Source organism: Neolamprologus brichardi, chromosome 11, assembly GCF_056152115.1.
Source record: "Neolamprologus brichardi isolate AB-2024 chromosome 11, ASM5615211v1, whole genome shotgun sequence".
Classification (NCBI taxonomy): domain Eukaryota; kingdom Metazoa; phylum Chordata; class Actinopteri; order Cichliformes; family Cichlidae; genus Neolamprologus; species Neolamprologus brichardi.
The window spans coordinates 688,430-714,374 of NC_142114.1; the positions used below are offsets into that span (position 1 = coordinate 688,430).

Consider the following 25,945-nt stretch of genomic DNA (forward strand, 5'->3'; position numbering starts at 1 on the left):
CATCTGCATGTCACCCATCGCTCAAACTGCAGCTCAATTCTTCTTCACAAGCAAGCGTACAGGACCTGGATCATTTCTATGTCTCTGGCAGAAAACCACTCTGATAAGCGAAAGATACGATGTGTATGCTTCCTTCTTGATCTGAACTATGTTTAAGGGTGTACACAAGTGTAGCATTTACTCAAGAAAAACACGATCAAACTTCTAACAACTGTAATTCTTTTAATGGCCACTTGAGACTGGGTCCAAAAGTGAGCTAGCTAGAATATATGGATATATTTTTATACGAGATAAGAGATGTGACAATATCGTTTATATCGATATAGTCTATGTTATGTTATAATTATACTTGGAACCGCAAGTTTGCCTGTCTTTCGTCCACCTTTGTCTCTACGCTGCGTTTCTCTGCCTCGCCTCTCCTTCACTGAACACAACTCCACTGAGCATTTCACAGAAAACTGAATAGGGGAATGTGCAGGGAGTTTTACAACCACAGCAGTCCCGCTGAAGCCTCCTCACTCTTCTCTTCCTTATTTGTTCCTCTCCTTTGTCTCTCTTCCTTTTATAACCAAAGGAAGAATGTTGGCAAGGCAACAAAGAGGAAATACTTGGGACAGCTAAAGCATGAACCAGGATATGTTTTCAGTTTTTAGTGATATGACAGCTAGCTGGATGGGAGCCTTGCTCCCATTTTTCACTTTAGAATTAGAAAAAAATTGCAGTAATGGAAACATCAAGACAAAGGGTGAACTTTAAAAGGTTGGAGAATATGCTAATGACTCAGACCATCTCCTCTGCATCGTCTCCCCTGAGCTCAGCAGGTGGAGGCTCAGTGAACCCAGAAATGGAAATGAAACCTTTAGAGATCTAGTCTTAAGTAATTGTGCTGAGCCCTGCAAAGTGGAGTCAGACAGGTTGCCGTGTGAGGCAGCTGAGAGATAGGTCAGCTGCCCTCTTCTGGGCTCATACCGTGACTCAGACCTCATTATGACCACAAGCAGTGATATTTTGTTACTCACGCTCTCGATGAGTTTGCTAAAATATCTGAATTTTTGTGCACGCATGAGAAGGGTAATTTCCTTTCTTTAGGAGTGTTTGAGTTTTTTGCTGCTCTTTACCTGAAGTGTGCCTTGATGTTACTGGGACTTGAGGAGCGGGTCTGCACATCCTTCTCCTGCTTCTCCCTCAGGATTCTTTCTGCTAGCAGGTAGTATGTAGCTGTGATGTGGTTGTATTTGTTGGTCTCTAGGGCTCTGAAACAACAAATCACACTTTAGGACCATATAAAGTAGACAGCATGTTGGATTTAAAAAAAAAAAAAAAAAGGAGTTGAGAACTCATTTTAGCTCTTGGGCTACATACAGTCTAACTTCATCTCAAGCAAGTTAAACCAGTAAAACCACAACATAACAATGTATATTTAAAAAAAACCCACTGAACATAGTTTTGCTTGCATGTGTAAAGTGTAAGGAAGTGCATTCTGAAAATATTCACTTGGGCTTTAGCCAAAGTTTTCTGAAAGCTGAAACCAAAAGACCAAGTGAAACATGCTTCTCTAAGCCTGTACCAGATAAAAGAAGTTACAGGTGATCCATTTACAAACATCCTGAAATACACTGAGACACATAAGTGCAATTTCAAAAAAGAAAATCCAGTTTTTCCACGTCATCGTCAGACAGTGAACTCGACAATTGTGCTGCAAAGATCACAAAGTCCCCTGACAGTGCTGCATTTTCCACAGACACAACACAGACGATTATGGAGCATATATATTTTAGGTATTAAATGTGTAATTGAATGTCCTTACGCTGATAGAAAGGAGTTTCACTAATCCAGCCCACTTAATTAAAAGGTGTGCTGTGTGAGGCCCTTAATGTAAAATGAGTTTGACGATGACGCTGGCTCAGAGGAATGAGTTCTCTACATTTACATTGCACCTCTGACAGCAGAACGATCTTTGAGTTTCACAACCAGACACTAAAACAGGCAATGTTGTCAGAGTAATCCTGGGAATGCACAGGGTGTGCATCTATGACATAAGAGTATATGAATTGGTTTTGTTCTGCCCCTTGCATAATTTCATAAATGGGCCATGTATTCTATAAAGGGTCTTTGAAACTTGTTGGTACACTATGACTTTCCTGAGTCTCATTTCTTCCCTTCCTCGTATACTGTGTGCAGTGCAGTTGATGGGTGTGGAATTTTTTGAAAAGGGACACGGCATAAAGAGTTGCTTCTGAAACACAGTGCAGTGCATTTGGTAACAACATCACTGAGATATCATTAGCCAGTGACACTGCCGTTTCACAGTAACAGCTTCCCCTCATGTGGTCAACTTCTACAGAACTATATTGAACTAATTTCACACAAAGCAGCTCAAAACACCAGGAAAATGTTTAAAGAAGGACATATATTTTAGAATGGTTTTATGTATTCAATGGGTATCAGCCTGCTTTGTTCTTTGATGTGGATTACTGTAAGCCAGATCACTCTTTGCTGTGTGTGAATGACATGAGTGTGATTCCGTGCTTTTGCTGGTACAGGTTGTACAGTGTCTCTCCCTGTCTAGCTTTATCTACAGTTCACCACAAAAACTAAGTTCATGTACATGTCGGACTTGGAACTAATAAACCTTGAACAACCAATCCTTTTACTGACACCAAAGAAGGAGAGAAGTCTTTAGAATCGTGGTTAAAACGAGAAAAAGAGCCCATGTCTACAGCATCAGAATTTGCATAAGCTTGGTGAACAAGTTAGACATAAATATACACTTTTACATCACGTTTTCTCATGGTGCTAATCAATATACAGTACATATTACAATCAAACAGAGCAATCACACCCACTAAGGTCTGCATTGTTGTGATTTATACTGTGCACATCAGGATACAGCCTAAGGTTCAGCTTAAAAGCTAGGCTTATGCTATAGCTTTGCCTACACTGTAGACTTGCAGTACACTGTAAAGATGTCACAGGGTGGAACGGACAAGTTTAACTTGGTGTTTTTATTTCCTTGCATGTAGTGCTGTGTTTTATTTTTTATTAGCGTGTAGTGTTTTATTTTTGTGGTGTTATTGCATGCTCCTTTGTTTTGATATGTGATTTGTTCCGGGGGGGATGCCCATTCCACCGCCCCTCCTGATGATTAATCTGACACACCTGGGACCAATCAGGGTTCGCCACAGCTATTCAATAATAGGGAGAGAGAGCGTGAGAAACATCAGGAGAAACATGGCGTGGTAACCGGGCTCAGAGCAGCACGGAGGCCCGGCTACAGGCAGCTGCTGGGGCGTGCGGCAAAGGAGAACGGGACTGGAGATCGCAGACGACTGCGCATTGGAGAGAGTGATTGGGGATGAGCAGAGCGGTCTGTGTTGGTGCTGAGGGGAGCTAGCTCCTCGGTGAGAGAGGCCCATGGCAGGGGATTGAGAGGCAGCGGGATGGCGCCTTATGTCCCTGAGATGGCGAGACCATGGCTATGCGTGTGAAGCACAGCAAAGTGGCGGGCAGAGTTCGGAGCTCTGCCCATCCGGGGTAAGTCCCGATCAGTCCCATGTAGGACGAATCTCCGGTGGAATCAAAGAATTGTGACTGCTGCTGCCCCTCTCTCCTTTTAGTTGGCATCAGAACAAAGAGGCAGACAGGACGGTGACGATGCTGCCGGTTTCTCCACCGTTTGGACTTTTATTGGACTTTATCTTCGTGGCTGAGGCCATTAATTTCATGTTCTGCCTGGCCAGAGTATTTTAGTGTTTTCTTGTAAATGAATTATAGTTTAAACAACGTGAGTTTATATTTTCTACTTCCCTGGCTCCTCCACTGCTCTTCCCGTTAGAAGGTTTTCCCTTCTGTTTTAACCTACCACCTACATCTACAGCATCTCTCATTACTCAGTGTGCAAAGACGCACCTAAGCCAATATCTGTCTGCACCTTATCGGTGTGAAAGCAGACTGATAACACTACATTAACTGCAGCATTAATTTATAAAGATAAATAAATAAATAGTAATTTCCTCTGGCTATTTCTGTTAATAAATGTGCTGCATCTACTTTTTTTTTTTTTTTTAAATCGAGTGTGTTAAATCGAATGTATTATAGCTTATTCAAATCTTGTTGTCAGGGCTGTTACTGAATGAACACACTTGTTAAAGCGGCGCTCCACATTAGACGCCGTTTATTTGTCACACATCGCTATGAAGCTAATGGCAGGTCGCTTGTCGACATTCCACACTCCGGTTGCCTAGATTACTATCCAAATGATGTCAGTCAACAGTATTCTTCACTTTCAAATTTATCTCAGGTCCCACCCACTTCATGTTGCCTGCAGTCATTTCGCCCGTAGTCCCTTGCACTCATAGAATATTCAATTTTTGCCTGATCACCATGTTGCTTTCACTGTGTGTTTAGATTTAGAAGATTCATGCAGCAGATTGATGCTGCATGAAACTCATGAAAGAGGAGAGTGGAGGGTGTGGATTAAAGCCTAATTGCAGTAACAACATCACACACACTGACACAACACATCCATCAGAAATCAATGCTCCCTACAAACACAGAAAATATTTGCAGCTTTCATAGAAACAAAGAACTTGATCTGACAGCGCTTCAATAACTCAGTATTGAATAGAGCAGGAGTGGGGGAACTCCATACCTCTAGGGCCGGTGTCCTGCAGGTTTTAGATGCGTCCTTGATCCAACACAGCTGATTTAAATGGCTAAATTACCTCCTCAACATGTCTTGAAGTTCTCCAGAGGCCTGGTAATGAACTAACCATTTGATTCAGGCGTGTTGACCCAGGGTGAAATCTAAAACCTGCAGGACACCAGCCCTTGAGGCCTGGAGTTCCCCATCCCTGGCATAGAGAAAAGTCAAAACACTGATGTTGCATTTGGGTACCACCAAAATATGATCTGTTTCCTGCTAACATATGTAACGCTCAGGGCTCAACTTTACACAGTAGAAAGCTATTAAAACTAGCACCAGTATGAATTAACACTGTATCACCCAGCACTGTATTACCCAGGGGTTTGACCCCTGCTGGGTTACTTTTATGTGGTGTTTACAGATATCCCTGTGCCTGCGAGGGACCCTTCCAGGTATTCCAGTTTATCTCCCACAGTGCAAAGACATGCAGTTGGTTAACTGGTACTAAAGCACCTGTGGGTGTGAAATATAGAATAAAACACTTTATGCATGCATGAATAAATGTGACTTGTGGCCTAAAATGCTTTGAATTGTCAATTAGTCTAGAAAAGTCTTATAAATATGCCAGTCCATTTGCATGTTTTGGAACATCTCCACATACTTAGAAACCTAACCGTTGCTGATAAGCTTCATCATAACTGTGTGGAACTCTGCTGGCAAGGTCTTCATTTATATACAACTTTAAATCAACAACAACAAAAAAACTCTCAATGCCTCTTTCTCTTCAAAGGCCAGCATCCCCACACATACAGAGATATTCTTCTTCACTCTATCACACCACAGGTAATATCTTCACAGTGAACTGCAAGTTTGTCAGAAACAAGTGTGAACTTGAAATCCTGACTCTGAAATCAACAGCTGTTCTGTTTAATTCCTCTTACGTTCTGCTTCTCAGTATGTAAGCACACACCAGGCTTCTCTGAGGGCTGGAAGGTAACGAGCTGATGCTTCTTTCAGTTAAACATCTGTCAGGAAGCTCTGGGCTTTGTGCTGATGCGTGCTGTGTTAGTTGGCTCCTTGTACAATTGTACATTAAAGTGAAACAGGTTTCACAATGGCAGAAAAATGTTGTGACTGCTTAGTGCCGTTGGTGTCATTTTTATTAAAGTTTCAAAAGTTATAGGCTAATCTGTTCATTGACCCCCTCCTCAAAAATAAAAAGGCATCAATCGGCACTGATGATGCTTGTGTTGGTCTAATGAGTTCCGTTTCAAATAAGGTTTCCTGATGAGTTTGCAAATGATATCAGTTTTGAAGTGAGAGACAATTTCCCCTTAATCGCCTACTTTTAAAATGAAGAGCAGCCAAAACATTTATGGCTTCACTGAACTGCATTTTATAAAAAGAGGTTCTAAAAAGGCAAACAGCTCCCCCATCTACAAATGCTCATGAGTAAAATCTTTAAAGTTGACTCCAATGACTTGTGCTCTGAGTGATCACTAAGAGCAGAGAACACCCTATAAAAATGTGATTACATCACCCTGGATCTGTTGTGGTTTCACTGTGCAAACACCAGAGAAAAAGCTGAAGCACAACTTACTCGACTATGGTCTCCCGATCTGCAATGTCTCCCAGCACCATGCGCTGGATGATGCTGTTATGTTCCTCCTCTGACAGGTTTTTGTGAGAGACCAGGGGAGTGCTATACTTGGTGGCTGGGGATGGGTCCACCCCCTGCAGCCAGGCATGGCTCTCAATCTCCTCCAGGGAGGCTCGTTGTTTGGGATCCCTCTGAAGCATGCGGTCTATCAGACTGAGGAAAATGAGAAAAGGAGAGAGGGGAAAACACACTTAAATCAAATCCGGTTAAAGTATCACTTTAAGTATGGCTTACGTGGTCTCTGACTAGTTGATTGTTAACAGTTTCAAATTGTAACACCTAAAGTTTCCCACACAGACTTTCTCTGAGTGAACCACCTAGGTACATTTACACGATTCACCCACAGTGGGCACACCCTTTGCTCTTTTTTGGAAGGTCTGGCTCCTGCGCATCCATCTCCAGCCCTTTCTTGGCACTAGCCAGGTCCCTGTTGTGAAGGTTTATCAATGTGAGTAGGTAATTATTAATGTGACACATTCATTCTGCATATATTAAATGTTTATAAATAGAAGTGAAAGACAACTGAAAGACAAACTGAAAAATTGTTCAGTTTTACGTAATTCTTTTTTGTGAAACAAAGGAAGAAATAAAAAAAAAAAAAAATAGAAAATGGGGGAAAAATTAAACTGTATCAGAAGCTGCTATTGGGCCAGAATTCCACATCTCGCAGTGGCTGTTTTATGTGATTAGATACAGATGCTGCCGGATCATATTGGACCCATCTGCGTGCTGAACTCCACCTGTCCCTTGTGCCGGTGCTAGGTTACCTATTAGAACAAGCGTTGTGCTTTGTTTAGTGTTAAGAACGCCACAACACTCAATTTTGGTGGTGTTTGTTTTAGATTTATTTGTTGTTACAAGATGTTTTGTAGAAGTGCCAGCAGCACTGTGGCTGGACACTTCATTCTTGCGGGGTTCAGCACTGGTTGTCTCAGTACAGTTTAGCCTGCGTCAGTAATGTGATGCTCTGTGTGGAGAGGAGGAGCAGAGGATGTAGAGTGACAGACTGTGTTTGAGATTTGCTTTGAATGAGCTGTGTATGTCAAACTACAGCTGGTCAGCTGGCAGCCTTAATTCCACACAAATGACACTCTTGAAAGCTGAGATTGCAATTTAACAGGATTAGGTGGGATTTGCAATCTAGTGAGATGACTAACATTAATACAGAGAGCTTGAATTTCAGTGTGGGATTGTGGTTACTGTGCATAATTTAATAGATTCCTACAAATACAACCCTTATAATGAAGGAAATTCCAACACACATTTTAGGGTGATGTCTAATAATGTTCAGCACAACGTCTGCACTGGTGTAGAACCAGATGGTTGTCTTCAAGCTCTTTTAAACAATGCCTTCTTATTAAAAGTTTTTCCTTCATACATATAAACAAAAAGAGAAAAGAAGGATTACAGATGATCTGTGTATGTGTGTATCTATCTATCTATCTATCTATATAACCTCACGTGTTAACCTCTTCGACATGTCAATGGCTGTGAACAAAGAGAAACTTGTAAATAACTCATGAAAGAATAAAGTTACGTTGAAACCAAGCACACCATTGTTTTTCTTGTGACATTACCAATAAGTTTGATATGTCACATGGCCCTCTTCCTATTGAAAAAACAAAAGTTGTATCCAAGATGGCCGACTTCTAAATGGCCACCATGGTCACCACCCATCTTGAGGAGTTTGCCCCCTCACATATACTAATGTGCCACAAACAGGACTTTAATATCACCAACCATTCCCATGTTATTACGGTGTATCCATATAAATGGCCCACCGTGTGTGTGTGTGTGTGTGTGTGTGTGTGTGTGTGTGTGTGTGTGTGTGTGTGTATGTGTGTGTGTGTGTATGTGTGTGTGTATAAAATATATATCCCCCCACATTAGTGTCCCATAGCAAGCTTTTTGGCTAAACAAAGAAAGCGATTCTGGGAATTCACTCGTTGTATAGGATGTATAGACACATCTGTATGCCGTCCAAATGCCTCACTGTGGAAATCAATGCTGTGCATAGGCAGAAAGCAGACTAGTGAAGCATTAGCTGAAACAGGAAAGAGAGCAACCGTGAAGTTCACCACAAAGAGGAAGAAGCAAAGACAATGAATGCAGTTAACAGTTTCATTGTTTTTAACATTCACTTTATTACAAAGAAATTATGTTTCCAATTTTGTCTCCTCTGTGGAATATCAACAGCACCTGGACAACAGTATCCCACATTCTTGATACTGCCTCCTGATGACAGTACACAGTTGCAAGATGTAGATGTGAGTTTGTAATGCTGTGTAGCACCTTCAGACTACATGCACACTTCCTGATTAACTGGGTCAGAGTACATCTGCCACTCTCACCAATTCATTCATTAAACATCACTTTGTAGCTGGATGTTGGTCACTAGTGCTCATTTCTGGCTCCAGTTAGCAAGGTAACCCCCTCATGTATTCACAACCTCCCCTCATATCACTTCATGGTATCCCTTGTTTTTATCATTAGTTGCTTCATTCATTTGCATCAAGGATGAGAAAAATTGAACTCAGGGCCCACTGCCAGTAGTTAGTTCACCTGTCATCCCTTGAACTTGCTTGATGTCATTGACTTACTAAGTTTCTGGTGACAACAGAAACTTCCTGTATGAACGCCCTTTATAACCCTGAACTGAGCTGCAGTGGGGGGCACCACTTCAGAGCTTGGCCTTCTAAGAGCAGTCTGAGTGTCTGTTTTTTGGGAAAGAACAAAAATGCCATGGAAACTAAGGGAAAAAAGCTGTGAAAATAATGCTCAGAGAAACAGCAGCAATGTTGTAGTTGGAGAAGAATGACAGAACACAAACTGAGTACAAGTAGCGAGCATAACATGACTTGAACTTTTAGATTCTTGACTCACAACAAGGGATGACATAAGGCTGATGACATCCACACACACATACACACTCTGTGACACACACAGACTAAACTGTGCAACCCAGCCAGTGCACTTCATCTCATTCAGACTTCACTAAAATCATTTTCCCAACTTTATCAAATTCCCAAGTTTATTTGCAGCAAAGAATGAACAGACCATGGTGGTGGAGGCTACAGGCTAACAAGCTGGGCACAGCAGTGCTCTGCTTCCTGTCATTCTGAGGATTAGTCAGAGCTAGCAAGGCTCCCTGAAGACCAAATCCAGCTGCAGCAGCAGCAGCAACAGGGGCGGTTGATGGGAGAAAGATGCAGTACAGTGAAAGCAACAGTGCATTACAAAGTAGTAACAGTTCATGCACACACACTGGGTTAAAAAACACATCCAACAGCAGAACAAGACAACACGAAAATGCTGTTTGTTTTATACCCAACCAGAACACATCAGAAATAATCAAGCATAACATTCAAACACTAAAATGTTTTCTTTTCTGCTGAGGAACGGAAGTAAATAACTACATTTTTCATCCTAAACCAAAACAATGTCAACAATATTATGTTCTATTTTTTTTAATTATTGTAAAATTATTATAAAAAAATAAATCTAAAGATTCCTGGATATCAACATTTTGATGATTACCAGTACTGTGGCAGCTGTGGCATAAACCTTACACTGAGTGGTCGTCTGCCACATCTAGTGGGATATTTTTGTGAATGAATGTATCATATTAAACTTTGTCTTTCAAATATATACTGTGCCAATCATGGATGCTCATGTTAACCATGGCAAATTTCAAACAGGTTTATATTCATGAAGGGCAATCAATCTGAAAATACTTGGTTAAAAGGAGCAAGAAGGGAGTTCAAATGGATGACCGAGAGCTGCATTCACATTATCTCATACAATCATCTTTAGATTTTTATGCATAATTACTTAAACATTGTAAGAAATAGGGGTGCAACAATACTTGTATCGATATTGAACCGTTCGATACAGTGCTTTCGGTTCGGTACGCATATGTATCGAACAATACAAAATTTTTAATTTATTTGATCAACTTTCCTTTTGACGATGTTGTCTGTGTTGAGCGCTCAGTGGATCTGCGCTCGACAGTGCAGCCTAGGCGGAGTAGTCGAACGCAGATTCACTGAGCGCAGGGCAAGCTAGCGAGACAGAAGCTAAGCTCTCGTTGCAACATGGCAAATTGAACCTCCCCCACCCTCATTCAGATCTGGCGTTTGGAACTATTTTGGTTTTCATGTGACGTATGACCCTGAAGGTAAGCGCGTTATGGACAAAAGTAAAACAGTATGTTGGATGTGCCAGCAATGCTCAATTACATTGATGGGAACTAGTGTGTTAGCGCAGTTAGCTCGTTAACGTGTTGGCTGTCCAGCCCCACGCACGGGGCGATCCGCGGTAGCTCGTTAACGGAGATTTGCCGTGTTGTGGCGTTAACGTCATTTCAACGAGATTAACGCTGACAGCACTAGTGGGAACATAACGAATATGACTGCACATTTACGCCGACATCATCCTAGTGCAAAGACGAGTGGAAGCAGACAAAAACAACAAGCGCATGCTACAAACTTTACCCGAGTCATTTAGACAGCCGTTAGCACATGATTCTCCTTATGGGGACCTGATATGTTTAATATGCTGCTGAGAATATAGCCCAGAAGAAGTGTATAGTATAGCTTTTATTTTGGAAAGAGCCATTTCTCTGTAATAAACTCTCTTTTCCAAAGATGAGTGATTTCTCGATCAGATAGATTTATTATTTTATTACTTTGTTGTTTCAGCAACATTAAATTTAAAAACTGTACTTTTGACTTAAAATATATATTTATAATTTTAATAAATTACAAATTAAAGGCATGAACATTTTTTTGTATCAAAAAAAATATTGAACTGTGACACCAAAGTATCGAACCGAACCGAACCGGGAATTTTGTGTATCGTTGCACCCCTAGTAAGTAAAGAGCATGGTTTTAAAGTTCAAAAGTGCTTGCTGTGTAAAGCCCATTAAAACTGCATAACATGCCCCAAACCTAAGCATTCATGCATTTGAAGGTGCCTTCAACACCATATCTTACAAATAACACACAGTCCACTGGGATTACAGCATAAGAAAACAACATCTGACCTCCTGAACTTGTATGTGTTGCTCTAACCAGCACTTCCCTACAAATTGCTGTCTTGTCCCATGCCTTCTGCTCCTTCTCTCATTCCCTTGGGGCCTAAACAGAAAGAGGCTGTGTAGTATTGCAGACACACAAAGCTGCCTGCTCTTTCTCCTGCTACAGATTTCACACATACACACTTACAGTGGTGTATAAAAGCTAGTCCCCACATTCTCTGGGGAGGAGTGTGTGAGAGATACCACAAACCCATGTGTCAGAAAAACGTGTAAGGCATGAAAAAGGTTGTGAGAGAAAAAAAAATGAACATCAAAATATGCATGCATGCATGCATATTTTGAGCACTCCTCCAGATTCAAACAAAGGAAATCAACAAGGAGCAAACTGACTAAACACCAATCCTGATGCATCATCTGTATGTAGTTTACACAGTAACAATCAGCATCCCAAGAAACACAGCGTTCGGTTTCTCAGCAGCTCACGCAGTTCACACAATCGCCATTCTCAGCTTAAGCTATCAGACAGACCAGAACTACAGTAGCTTTGTTTGTACAGGCTGATGGGGGGAAGCAGGCAGACGTTATGAATGGTAGGCATATAAAACAAGCACCATTTTCAGTGTAATCCTAAGAAACTAAAATTAAGGATTACAAAAACAAACAAAAGCTCAGATGGAGGAGGAGGGATAGCAAAAGAGAGATGGTGAATAATTAATTAACTGTGGCATGTAAATGCATTTTGGTGCGTCAACAGGGAATAGAGAGCACAAAGAGAGGTGCATCCAAACAAACAGACAAAATGGAAAAAGTAAAATGTGGAGCCCTGCGTGGTGGCACACAAAGCAGGCCAGAACAGGTGCGTAGTGAGGAGAGGAGGAGAGCTCTTATCCAGGATGAATGTTAGAAACGCCTATCAAAACTGTCAGCACCTGATTTACACTGGATATCACAAAGGACAGAAACAAGCATGTGTAGTTGGAATCACTGTTCAGTACAAGAATTCTACTAAGAGATGTAAGGGATTAGGAAGCAGCTGACACAAGTGAAACTATGTTATTTCAATGCTAATCTCTTTAATTAAAAGAGGTTAGTTCATAGACTGTGACTGATTCATTGTCTAGTGAAAAATGGGGTCAGAAAGTTGTCAGAGAGGTAAAAGAGTAGAACAGGAAAGAGTCAAAGGAGCTTGCAAAGAAAAGCGTCTGGACTTCTTTAAGTTACTTGAAGACGTTTCACCTCTCATCCGAGAAGCTTCTTCAGTTCTAAGGTCAAATGGTGGGGAGTCCCAGATATAAACCTAGTGGGAGTGTCCCCCCACAGAGGGACCTCTGTGGGGGGACACTCTTTGCAAGCTCCTTTGCAAGCTCCTTTGACTACGATGACCTGGATGACTAAGAACCTTCACAGACAGAACAGGAAAGACTTTAAAATATGAACTAAGGGTGCAAAAGTAAAACAGTCATGGTAAAAAGAAAGTAGATCCTCTTTCACTTAAGTTTACATAACACAACATCATTTAAAAAAATCTTCTAGTCCCAAGCAGGTCTTAAAATGACGTAAATACGACTTCATATGAACAATGCCACATGACATATTCAACCACAAACATTAAGACAAAATGCCAAAGAAGGGTGAATAACTAAGTCCACCCTTACTACTTTTAATTCCTGTGGAAGCAGTAAGTAGCAGCTCTATGCTGCTAATCAAATACACTTCATTAACAGATTATCAGTAAGCGTGAGCATTTCTAAAAAAACCCAAAAAAAACAGTCGTTACCACATTGACTAGATTTTCTGAGGTCAAGGTCACTGAGATTCAAAGTTTTCAAAGATTTTTAGTAGATGCACTTATGGTATCAATTTGAAACACCTATGTGACTTCATTCTCTAGTTATCGCATTCACAAACTTGGGTGTCCATGTTGTCTGCCCACCTGCCCGGCAGGGGGACAACAATACCTCATCAGCCTTTTACGACTGAGAAGTAAAAAACAAGCAGTTTTGACAGTCTGCAAGTCTGGAGCATTCAGGTGTGTGCTAACACAATGGCAACTAGGAAAGATATCAGCAATGACCTTCGAGAAGCACATGCTCATCAATCTGAGATGGGTTCTATTCAATTCAATTTTTTTATACAGCGCCAAATCACAACAGTCGCCTCAAGGCGCTTTATATTGTAAGGCAGACCCTACAATAACACGGCCGTTTGAGTATCATTCTACTATTTGCAAGCATGAAACATTCAATCTTTCCAAGAATAACCATCCCAGCAAAGCAAAAACTGCAAAACCCCGAGAGCTACATCTCTGACTCTACAGGCCTCAGTTAGCATGTTAAAAGAGAGATGTTATTAATCTATATAAGTGTACAAGTAAAAAGTAACCACTTTTTTTATTACATCAGTATGGCCAAAAAGCCAGTCTCGAAAGCAAATACTAGTTGAGCCGTCAAAAAAACAACTTCCCTGTGTTCCTTTATTTGACAGTAGTCCTCGCTTACGTCAGAAACTGTTGGAAAGAGAAGTCATATATTCACCCAAGAGACTAAACTTCATTCTTTTAATTCCAACACAAAGGAACAGATAAATGTTTTCTTAATGTGTTGTCTGACAAGCCGTTAAGAAAGCTAACAGCTTGAGTAGCTTTCCACACCTTTTCTACTCTTAAAATCGACAATCCCGTGTGAAAACACTGAAGTTGAGCTTAACTCTGTTTTACAAAATGATATTACAGAGTAAGTTCAAGGGTTTGGAGTGGCTCTAAAGATGACGTACACATGATCTGATACTGTCTTTTGTTATCATGGTCTTAATAATGTGATTAAAATACAGCTGCAGACTTATTTTACAGCACTAGGTTGCTTAGTTTGTGTACAACTTCTTTAAACTAGAACAGAACTATGGTGAATTGTCAAATATTAATGAACTCAAAACAATCCAAACGAAACTTTGAAGATTCATTGAAGGTGAAATAAAGCAGCTACTTCAGCTTTTTATCAGGTTTGCAACAATGTGTATGTGATTCTTCCCTTTTTTTCCCTTTTTACTTCTCATTTTCTTATACCAATAATCAACCACACTAGTTGTTTACAACTATATTCACGAGCTATTCAACAGCTGCTTCCATAGCAGCATGACTACTATTCTCACTGGCAATTTTGACAGAATTGTTTGTAAAAACAAAATATGCAATATGTAAGGAAGAAGCATTTAGAAATGCTAAACTGTGACACGGGCAGATAATTCACCAGTTTGACACTGTAAAAATATAACCCTGAGACTCTGTGTGCAGCAACCAGCTCTTCTCCTCTAAATCAAAGCCCATCAGATTGTACACAGCTGCTTCAGCTTAGCATTTCAATCTAGTCACATCTCTCCTTCGACTCTAAAGAGATAAGCATTTATTTCCTGGGTCTAAAAATAATCATTTGTGCAGTTTGTTTGCCAAAATGTTTTCAGCACAATGCCATCTCTTGTGTTCTTGGAAGCCACCCATTTCTCCTTGTGTCACCTCAGATGTACATGACTGCCCATCTGGTGTTGTAACGGCCATCTAAGTTTTCGGAACATCATAGTTTTCACCTCCTACACATGTGGTGACTATGTTTGCAGCCAGTGCAGAAACAATTCTTTCTAGGCTGTGATGCACAACAATGGATAAAACAAGAGCTTATTAACCCAAAAAATACATATGTAAATAATTTATTTTTTTATTTTTAACAGGGTCAGAAAAAAATCATCATGATTAATTTCTTGATTAAACCTCGAGAGAGTGTCCGTCTTTTTTGCTTCAAAAATCACTGCAGTGGATCTTAAGAGAATTAATTAGCAGCTGCTAATGTATTTGCTATACACACACACACACACACACACACACACACACACACACACACACACAGCTGAACTGTCCTCCTCACACTGCTTTCAGGGTTTTAATCTCTGCCAGCAAACATGTCTGCCAGGCCTAGAATCAATCAGTGTGGCTGCTGCTGTGTTCCACTGCAGATCAGAAACACTAACAGGACGAGCTCAGTAACACCTGGTAAGTTGTCTTAACTTCTTTTCAGATATGGGATACAATAATATTTCACATAGCTTTATTTGAACAGCAGTGACAGTGATACACAAAGTAATGACATTTGTCACAGCAATTGGTGCTTCTTTATGATCAAAAATAACTTTTAAGCATTTTTTAAGCAATGTTACACATTCCCACATGACATGGCAAAGACGGAAAGGTTTTGTTATTATGACCCATTCCTTTTACAAACACATCACATCAGCTGATTGTTGGTGACCAGACTTGACCAGTTTTTTACCTGATCGCCCTGAGATAGGGATGGGTACCGGCACCGGTTCTGACATACACGGTAGTAACCAGACCGAAAAGCAGCACACATTTTGGTGCTTTATTTCAGTGCTCTCCCCTCCCCCGAGATGTCATACACTTTGGATTCTAGCCAATCATTTTACCTTTGCAAGGATAGCAGGCAGGCCAAGGTACGTACGTTCTTTTAGAGCAGAGCTACAGATTAAAAATGCCCAAGGCAAAGCAGTCAAAAGTCTGGCTGTACTTCACAGCAAAAGATGCAAACTCAGCAGCCTGCAACAAGTGCTTTAAGGTGATACTATGCAAAGGAGGTAACACCTTGAATCTGATGACGAACCTGGCGACGCATAGCGGTTTTTTTTTTAAAAGCCGAGAAATGCACCAAGTTAGCAACATCCCCCAAGAACCCGAAGAGGACAGTCCTGGCCCCTAGCCCTGCCAGTGTAGCAGAAATGATGACGGATGATGATGGCAGCAGCAGCCGTTCTTCGCTGCGTGAGTAGCTTAATGTTGTTCGTGTGCAATTTACGTTGAGTAGGCTAACCACGTTATTACATTAATGCATGTAAAGTGAACTAGCAAACACCGTCGTAGTTACATGCGGCTGTCTTCTTGTTTGATGGCAGATGCTCCCTTCACCCTGACCTAAAAGGCTAAAATGGCCAAAGAAAAAGTGGAAAACAGTTAAACATGAGAGGTTTTTGGACAAAGTTTGTGTTTTTTCCATTGTTTAAGCACTGCTTCCAGCAAAGAGTGATACCATATATGCCCTATAGCTGCAGAAAAGGCTAACATTGTTATCTTTTTACAAAAAAACACAGCTAAACATGAGAGGTTTTTGGACAAAGTTTGTGTTCTCCATTCTTTAAGCACCAGTTCGAGCACCGGTTCGAGCACCGTTTAAGCACCGGCACCGTTTCAAAAGTACCGGTTTGGCACCGGTATCGGATAAAACCTAAACGATACCCATCCCTACCCCCAGATGACCAAGTCTGCTGATCGGCTTTGCTGATACTCGATATTAATCAGTGTTACCAATGTTAAAGTAATAATGTGTTGTAAGACAACATCAAGCTGCACTTAAACCTTTGTATTATCTTTTACAGAGGCAGCACGGTAGTGCAGTGATTAGCACCATTGTTCTGGAGATTCTGCCAAAATATAGAACTATGTTATCACAGCGTGCATTTTTTTCTTCTCCTGTTCCAGTTTAGCTCGACATGCTGTATTTTTACTGGCGGTACTGTGGGTGAACTCATTCATGTATTTCAATTGTTTTTTGTGACGATGAAGCTTTTTTTTATTTTTTATAAATAAACATTTTATAAAAGGGACAAGCCGGCTGCTAGTCTGTCAGTCTGGATTAGTGACTGCTACATAATTGGTCACAGTTTCCAAAGTCACAGTCAAAGACCATAAGGTGCATTTATAAGTTTTTGGTGACTAATTGCTGCTCCATTTCCTGATCTCATACTCATACTGTGCATAGAGATCAACTTTGAGTCGATGAAATACTATGTGAACTTTGCTTTCGCTTTGCAGGTGAAATAACTGGATTGTTTTATGACATATCACTGACATAACAGGTTTTTATAGATTAACAGATTAACAGAACTTTTTGTACAAGTTGATGTATCCAACAGTAGACTTTTACAAGGCTTTTACAAAGCAGAGATGCAACATGTTGACTACACACAGACACAGACAGAGGGGGAAACTGGGATACACACATTGTTACATGGACAGATATGTAAGGTAACTGGGACAGAAGAGGACAAAGCAAGTTTCAGTCCATCCGGTCTGTAACATTTTCAGGTGTGAGGCTGGTATTTCAAGCTGGATGACATCCTAAACTATCAACACACACAGCTTGGATTGCACAGTGATAAGATGTATAGAAGACTGTTGTGCACGATTATGATGTACTGTGTGAAATGATTTGGACAAATGGGTAGAGCAGCATAGATACTATACAGCTGAATATCAGTATAATGGAAAGTGACAGACATAATAAAGCAAAGACACATAGATGCTACATATTCATGATGCGTTTACTACTGTAGAACAATGTTAGTCATACATTTTTACCTTCTGCCATAACATGATATACTGATTCTACAATCAGTTCTGTTAGCCCAGGGGTCGGCAACCTGCGGCTCTTTAGTCCTTATAGTGCGGCTCCGCATGGTTTGGGAAAATAAATTAGAAGGCCAAATAGAAGTATTTAGTTGAAGTGTATTTTATTTATGTTAGTTCTTTTTTTAACTTGTAGTTCTAAATTGGAAGATTATTGTGATTTTGAAATATAAAAATAAAATTATATTTTATTATTTTTTCATCATTCAAAATAAGCGTCACACTCGCGGAAGCCGGTGTAGCCGCCGAAACGCCGTGCAATTTATCGAGACTTTCAACCCCAGGAAGGCCAATTATGGATCTTCGGATCCACATTATGTCAGCAGCTGTTCTCCACCGTGAACTATGTTAAAAACAAACACCGCTCACGCCTCACAGATGACAGCTTACAGTCCTGCGTAAAGATGAAAGGGACTTCGTACAGCCCCGATTTGCAGACGCTGTGCACAGAGGTTCAGGAGCAGAAGTCCCAGTGTAAACATATCACGGCAGATGTTTCCATGAACACGCTTTTCAGCATCTCTTTATTGACCACTTTTCACACACGGTTGCTTTTCAGCTCACAGCCCGACACACACCAACACAACAGCATAGATGGCACAGACGTTAAGGCGGCGAGGCGTGATTGTGGGTGCCGCTCAGGTGCATCCGCCTCCCCTGCAGTGGCGCTGCAGACCACGCCCCGCCACACACATTAACCAGGTAAAATACATATTTAGGCTGAATTTTAGTGTTTTTTTCTTCAATAATTTTTTAAAAGTCAGGTCAAGGCTCTGGGTCCAAATGGCTCTTTGGGTGTTAAAGGTTGCTGACCCCTGTGTTAGCCATTATACAGAAGTTAGCATCATGACGCTTTTCTTTCCAAGCTCCTTATACTATCATGAATAAAGTTAACTGCTGAAATGATTTGGCAAACTAGCATTTCTTTTAGACTAGATTTAGTTAGAGGAGGACATGGTCAGCCAGCTAGCTGTAACAAATCTGATGATGTTCATAATTTGAGCTGATAATTAAAAAACACCAAACAAGTTATCAGATGACAGTTTCAATCAATTAACTGACCTCTGCTCAGCAAACTATATAGAAGATAGCTTATAATTTTGCTGTATTAGCAGGGACACTAATAAGAGCTGGGAGAATTTAAAAAAAAAGAAAAGTTGTTTTTGTATCTGATACATCAAAATATAATTGACAGTCAAATGTACTGTCATTCATAGTCTATCCAAGACAAATGTTAATGCAGGGCATGAACAGTTCCTGTGTTCTATATGTGAAAGCACTGCTGATGACTAAAGATCAGATTTAAAGTAAAAAACTTTTCAAATGAGGACTAGAATACCCCAAAGAGTTTAACCTTGAGCCGAGCTCTGATCCTGTTCTAGTCTGGATGGAGAAACACAGATTACTATTTTTCTTCCTTTTACATCTAAGCTGTTGACAAATCTGAGAGTGGTTTCAAAAAAGCTTTAACTGAAAAATGTCTAACACTCTTTCTCAGCACCATTTTAGTGATGATTATACAACCTTTTACTTAATGCAGGAAGCACATGACATTTCCACCAACCTGATGTGGTTTGGGTTGCAGTCAAAACCTCACAGCTTTCCTGTTGCAGTGTATATGCACTCACCTTTGTCACTGAAACTTAATCTGATCCCTGAACATGGCCCTAATTTCAGTGGCCAGCTGCAGCAGAGATCCCACAGTTTACCTTCTGACAAAAGATGTGACAGTGGAGCATTATGCAGGATGCACTGTCTCCAATTTTCCATAGCTTTTAACACAACACTGTCAAGCCCGGGCATGAGAAAACATTTGAGGGGGAAAAAAGGTACAAGTTGAGCTATATACTGTCTCTGTACACCATCTTATAGCAAACCAGTGACTGACTGCAATTTCCTCTTGTGTAACCAGCAAATACTGAAAATCAACCCATTCTGATCGATCCATCTCTGTATGCAAGCAAAAGGACCACACACAAGCTTTCAAATGGCAGAGTGAAAGAAGAAAAATGCTGTGCATTACTTACTCTTTGCAGGTGCTGGAGACATGAGGTGGTACAGTGTATTTACAGTCCATGATCATGGTGAGGGTCTCACTGTCGTTAGCTTCCTGGAAGGGTGGCTGGCCACAAACCAACATGAACAGTATCACACCGAGACTCCAGATATCTGAGGAAGAGAAAGACACGAGGTCAGACTTAGGACTGGGTGACATTTATCATGGAATTAACAGGTGCAATATTACGAGGACATTTATTACCCATCAATTTCTCAGACACAAATATGGCTGTATGCGATTCTGATCCACAGCTGTGTGCTACCTACGACAGATGTGTCAAATGTATTGTTAAACTATATCTGTCCTCGTGGACTGAATCCAAGGCTGAATAATCACACAAAACCTAGTTATGACATCATGATATGGATTATATTTAAAAACTAAGTGCAGGTGGAAGGTCAGAAAGTGGAGAAGTTGAAGCATGTGAAAGAGGGGGGAAAGAAAACCCTCTATCTGTACCAAGTCTAAACAGAGACTGTGGTGTTCCAGTGTTTTCATCTAGCACATCTGTATAGTGTATTTGTTGAAAAATGCTACAGAGACATTAAAAACCAATGACATGCGATCCTGTTGTTCAGACATCGTCCCTAATTAACATCGCTTCAAATAATTCTCCAGTGTGGAAGACATCTCATTTTACAAGCGTGTTTTTCCCCTGATCTCTCCACCCTCTAACGTCATGAGAAAAGATGACTGCAATGGAAACGATGCCACTGATCGGAAACAAGCAGACAATTAAAGGAACTAAGATGTTCTCAGCCAGTGTGGTAAACAACAGTGATGGACAGAAGTGTGAGAAGTACAGTAAAGTCTTCCTCCAAGGCCTTTTCACCTGTCGTCTCCACACGTTATACAACTTATACTTCTGTATAACTTTGTACAAAGATAGCAGTCAGTTTTTTTGAGTGTAATTCCACCATTTAAGAACAACAAATGCTTTATAAGACCTCAGTAAATTTAAATCAAAACCAAGCAATGTCCAAAGGATGCAAACAAACCATAAAACCATAAAGAAACCAACTATCTGCTTAACCATATCTATATCGCCATCAATCCATCTATCCATCTATCCATTCTTATATCTCTAATATAAATAAATGTTTTCCCTTTTCTGCTGCTGATTGGCACTATGGAGGCAGAAGCGGGATAACAGCCATCTCTCGCTTTCACCTCTCTCCTAGACATTTCTAATCAGCATGTTTGAGTGCCTTATTTCCTCTTACTGTATGCTATTAGGTATTAATAGAACATAACCACATTATTTTATTAACACCCCCTAGTGTCCCGGCCCATGTAACTACACCCTGTACTGGATAATGCAGGACAATTTAAAACTGCATTTTCTCAATTGCAATTTAAATCCTAATTTTCTCTGGTTTGCTTGCATAAAACAAAATGTCACTGAAACCCAAAACAAGCTCATGTTCAATGTTCTCAAGCAACAGTGCACGTGTGCTAACAGCATAATCAAAAACATGTTAATTCATCTATGCATATGCTTATTCAAGTGTACATATTTGCACTTGCTAGTTGCACCGAGTGAAAGCAAGCTGTCAGCATGCAGAAGCACCGGTCCATACACACTTTATGCAACTAAAGACACATTCATGCACACATACACACAGCCTTTGGTTTACTAGTCAAGGACGAGAAACAGCCTCGAGTAGAGAGCTGGGACAATAAACCTTGTCCTGTCGCTCCGTATAGTACGGTATGTTCTCAACTTTGTTTGGCACACACACATAGAGGCAGATGTTTGAGCCAAGTTCATTACACACATACAGTATTTATACTGCATGTCCTGCCATGCCCGTATAATCACATGCAAAGCTTTGGGCATTAATGTGTAACATTTTCATCACTTAGCAGAGAAACAGGGCCAACTTACTTAGGCTGAAGAGAGAGGGAGACATCACAGAATCTCTAATCAAACATTGGCAGCCCTAAAGTAATTACCATGATGAGGATTTTTAAGTAAGTTTCTAATTAAGGTCAAACACATAGTTGCCCTCAATACCAAATGGTTTGGCAGAGTGGAGCCTTGATGATGTGCTAGAAAAAATGCCAGATAGTAAAATTTAAAAAAAATCCCCAACAAAAACCATTTTTGGAGGAAAAAAGATGACAACTCAAACTGATTCTAAAATGTTTTTAACTCAAAGGGACAGCCGTGAGTTGTTGCATCTTTAGACTCAGCTTTGCTGGGCTACTATCAGCACTCCAGATTTGGCCTTAGGCTAGGGAGTGCTGTGTATAATTAAACTAACCAAATGGCCGTACAGAGAGGGCCGAGTGCCTTTAAGAGGAACTTTCTGAAGAAACAGCTTGCCTGATTGAATACTGAGTCTAATTATTGTGGTATGCATTTTGATACCATCCATCACATTCGATTTCAGGAGCCATCCTTGGCTCTCCCCCAGCTCAGTGTGCATGCAGAAGCAGCTGCAAGAGCAGCAGCAGACAGTGGTGCAGTTGCAGGTTGTCTTATGAGAGTAGAGTCCCCACTGGGAGGGGGGGGGGCTCTGTAGCACTTTAGAGGATAATTCCTGTCTGACTTCCAGATGGCATTTGTTCTGAAAAAGTGATGTATTCATATCACCGAGCCACTGCTAAAGCCCAACAAATGGGGTGTTACAGGAACAACATTTCTCCTTAAAAAAAGAAAAAAAAAAGCATCAGTACAATTACTGTGTGTCTAAAGCCATTTACAAAGTACCTGCAGTGGTTTGATTTGAAATGAGTTGTTTAACAGCTACTAGAGAAGCAGATCAAGCATTTTACTGGAGCCGTGTTAATGGACCAAAAAGCTGCCCGAGTATAAAGTGCTAAAACAATATGTACCTCTACATTATAAGCACCAAAGAGGTCTTCATCCCAAACGCTGAGGCTGATGTTGCACTCTGCTATAAAATATATCACAGCCTTAATGTGCCCACATCTGCAGTATGCTAGCGCCATAAAAGAGTTCTCTCTCAGCCTGTAGCAGTTTCCTCTTCTGCTGAAATATTAACAGGATATGGATGTGGAGAAAGTTCAGCTTGGTCTAACCTTGGTCGTAGAAGCTCACTTTTCGATGTACCTATTAGATCTCAACGTGCTGGCACACCCACAGGATCAGAGGGATGCCGTGGCTTGTGTGTAGCGGGCATCTTCATGTTAAATTGAGAAGCGTGTAGTTCTAGTAGTATCAGTACCAACTTCTAAATTTCTGGTATTGTGGCATGGGGCTGGAGTCTTGTCTTTATACAATGGCCTCCACAGGTGTAGAAGGTCAAGCTCTTTATAGGAACGGACTGGAAAGACTCTTGATGTCATGACTTTTCCTTTTGAGATGTTCTCTAGCCTCCCTCCTGCTAGATGGTGCATGACTTCATTAACACTTATTTATATGTTTTCCGTGTCAGTCCCAAAAAAAAACCCCACAAAGATGACAGAAAATTCTGAGATTGCATTTCTTGAGGCCTAGTTCGTTTCCTTTGTTCATGATACCCATTTGGATTTTACATGGCAAGGATTATTAAAAAATGTTTTCACAGTGAGTTTCCAATAGAGTATTTTATTTATTCTATCATTAATGACTAATGTGTTGGCTTCCTTGACTGACACGCTTGATCTAGAGAAAAGCCAGAAAAGCTACACCCCACTCCCATGAACCCCCACAAACACACACATACACACCTACTCGTGTGCCTTACACATGTGATATTTAATTCCCTCCATGTATGACATTACAGTGATGACAGTATACGTTATTTTTTGTCTTTCCCAAACCGTGTGCCAATGTGTTTCGAGACTGATTAAATAAACAGGTTGGCGTGCTTAGAAATACACTTCAGGTTTATTCAGGTGCTTGATCAGAGTCTGTGGATTTGTCTTGTCAAAGTCAAAGCATGTCTAAACACCCAAAATTTGCTTCAGGAGCTTGTTTAATTAGGCCCACTCTCTGAAAGATGTGAACTTTGTGAAATGTCAGCTGCTGCTGCTAGGCTGCAAAGCATACATATTTTTTTTTCCTACCTATGAATGCTTCTCAAACTTAAGCTTGGATATTTCAGTAAGCATGAAAAGAGATTTCATTAGCCTTAAAATGAAGTTCTTACAAAGTAGTATTTTATTCCTTCTCTCTCAGGAGTGCAGCATCTTTCTTGTAGTTACAGAGCATGAGAAGCCTTTAACACTGGTCACAATGAGCTTCAATAAATACTGAAAAACTACCTGAGTCAGAGCAATTTAGTATGCTCCTATTATGCTTTATTTCTACCTTATTACAGTCTGACTCTCCAGGTGGTTTCGGTCTCCTGACAGAGGAGAGTTGATCTGTTCAAACAACTGAACCTTGAAATGACAGCTAAATTATACTGAAGAGAGTCACTTTGTTGATTTACTGTCAACCAGTGGTAAACAATTCTTTTTCCAGTGACCCACCATAGAAGGACAATTAAATATGTAACCAAGGTTACCATGCTACACAAAATGATGACACCTTCGGCCTCCAAATAGTTAGAAGACATAAAAAGGTGACCCAATTAGACCAAAGCCAACTACACTCTTCACACACCAGATATTTTACAGTAGTTTTAAGAAAACGTAGAACATCACAACCACTCAAAACATCACAAAAACTCTGCGATCACCTTCACATACAGGCGGTTTCCAACATGTATAGAGCTGTCAACCTGAAGAGCACACACACCCACTCATCAATCCTTCAGATTCATACACGTGTGCGCTCATCACATCAACATAAATGCTCCTGTCACTAACAGGCAGAGAGAGTAGAAAGAGCACTCCAGATGACAGCTGGTGATCTGCTAGAGATCTCATCCTGTCACATACAGACATGCTGCAGCTCCACACTGTAGACTGGTGCATCACCTAAATGTAACGTGGTCACTGTATCCTTTTCTTGCTTTTTCCCCCCCTCAGTTCAAGTTTAGTGCTTCCTACATACAGGCCAGCCAAGTAAGTGTGAAGACACATTTTAGAATTTTTATTTAAATAATTTAATGCCTTTTATTAAAAAAGATATTTAAAAAAAACATATAGAAAGCAAGAGAAAGAGTAGTACATTTTGAAGGAATGCTGCAATTTCTGGGTCAGTGTGCAAGGCCCCCTCCAAATCCCGACTACAACCATGTTAAAATAATAATAATAATAATAATAATGGATTGGATTTATATAGCACTTTTCAAGGCACCCAAAGCGCTTTACAATGCCATTATTCATTAACTCTCACATTCACACACTGGTGGAGGCAAGAAGGAATTCACTGACCAATCCAGCAACACCAAGAGGCCTGATAAACCACAGAATCCAAACATATGAGAAACACTCAAGTCACTTTTTGCCATTCACCCAACTTCAAACAGGGTCATTATTTCTAGAAAAACATTACTTTAAATCACTCCTGTAAGTGAACTTACTTGGAGAATGACAATTGTCTTTAATGTTATTTATGTTTTAACAATATTTACATGACCTAGTGGCCCACAACTCAAAAAACAAAGAACTTCCTTCCATCACACAAGCTGATCTTCCACTGTTTGTTGGTTCTATAACATTCAGGTATCAGTGGGTCAGATGCATCTGGGGTGTAGGTTCACTGGTTTGTGTGTGAAAGTGACATTTTTTTCCATTTGTTTGACTGACAGAAGGTCTGACTCACTCCCTACTTAGCAGTTACAAATCCTTTGTGAGTGCCTGAGGAGCCATTACTACACTCTCCTTTCCACTGCTGGCTTATCCTAAAATTCAAGCAGGTCTCGGGCTCAAAGAGCTCCATGTCTGCATCTGAATCCAGCATGTCTTCCTGCACTGCAAAGTTCCGAAATTCTCAATATGTAACATAAGTAGATACTGACAACTGCAATATAACTACATTGTGTTTTTTGACCCCCCCGATATGTCTCAATGTCCTAATAATTCCACTATAGCCTGGAAAAATCATGAAAAAGCAAACCATGGGCGACAGTTTAGCACAGTGGGATGAGCAGGCTACCATACACTGTACAGCTGAGAGTGGACGTCCCATGGAAGGACAGGCCCCTGCACGGTATGTACCACCGGCAGATAGAGGAGGT

The 25,945-nt window shown here is 40.6% G+C and overlaps 1 protein-coding gene across 2 annotated transcripts in view; it reads right to left on the reverse strand.

The window, feature by feature from the left end:
* Nucleotides 1-25,945, reverse strand: part of snrka (SNF related kinase a) — a 51,069-nt gene that overhangs the window by 8,854 nt on the left and 16,270 nt on the right. For both annotated transcript variants that reach the window (XM_006796005.3, XM_006796004.3), the window contains exons 3-5: nt 19,834-19,975; nt 6,246-6,458; nt 1,119-1,253 (exon numbers count right to left, since the gene is read on the reverse strand). In XM_006796005.3, coding sequence (XP_006796068.2) covers nt 1,119-1,253; nt 6,246-6,458; nt 19,834-19,975 — 490 coding nt within the window. The remainder of the gene's footprint in view (nt 1-1,118; nt 1,254-6,245; nt 6,459-19,833; nt 19,976-25,945) is intronic.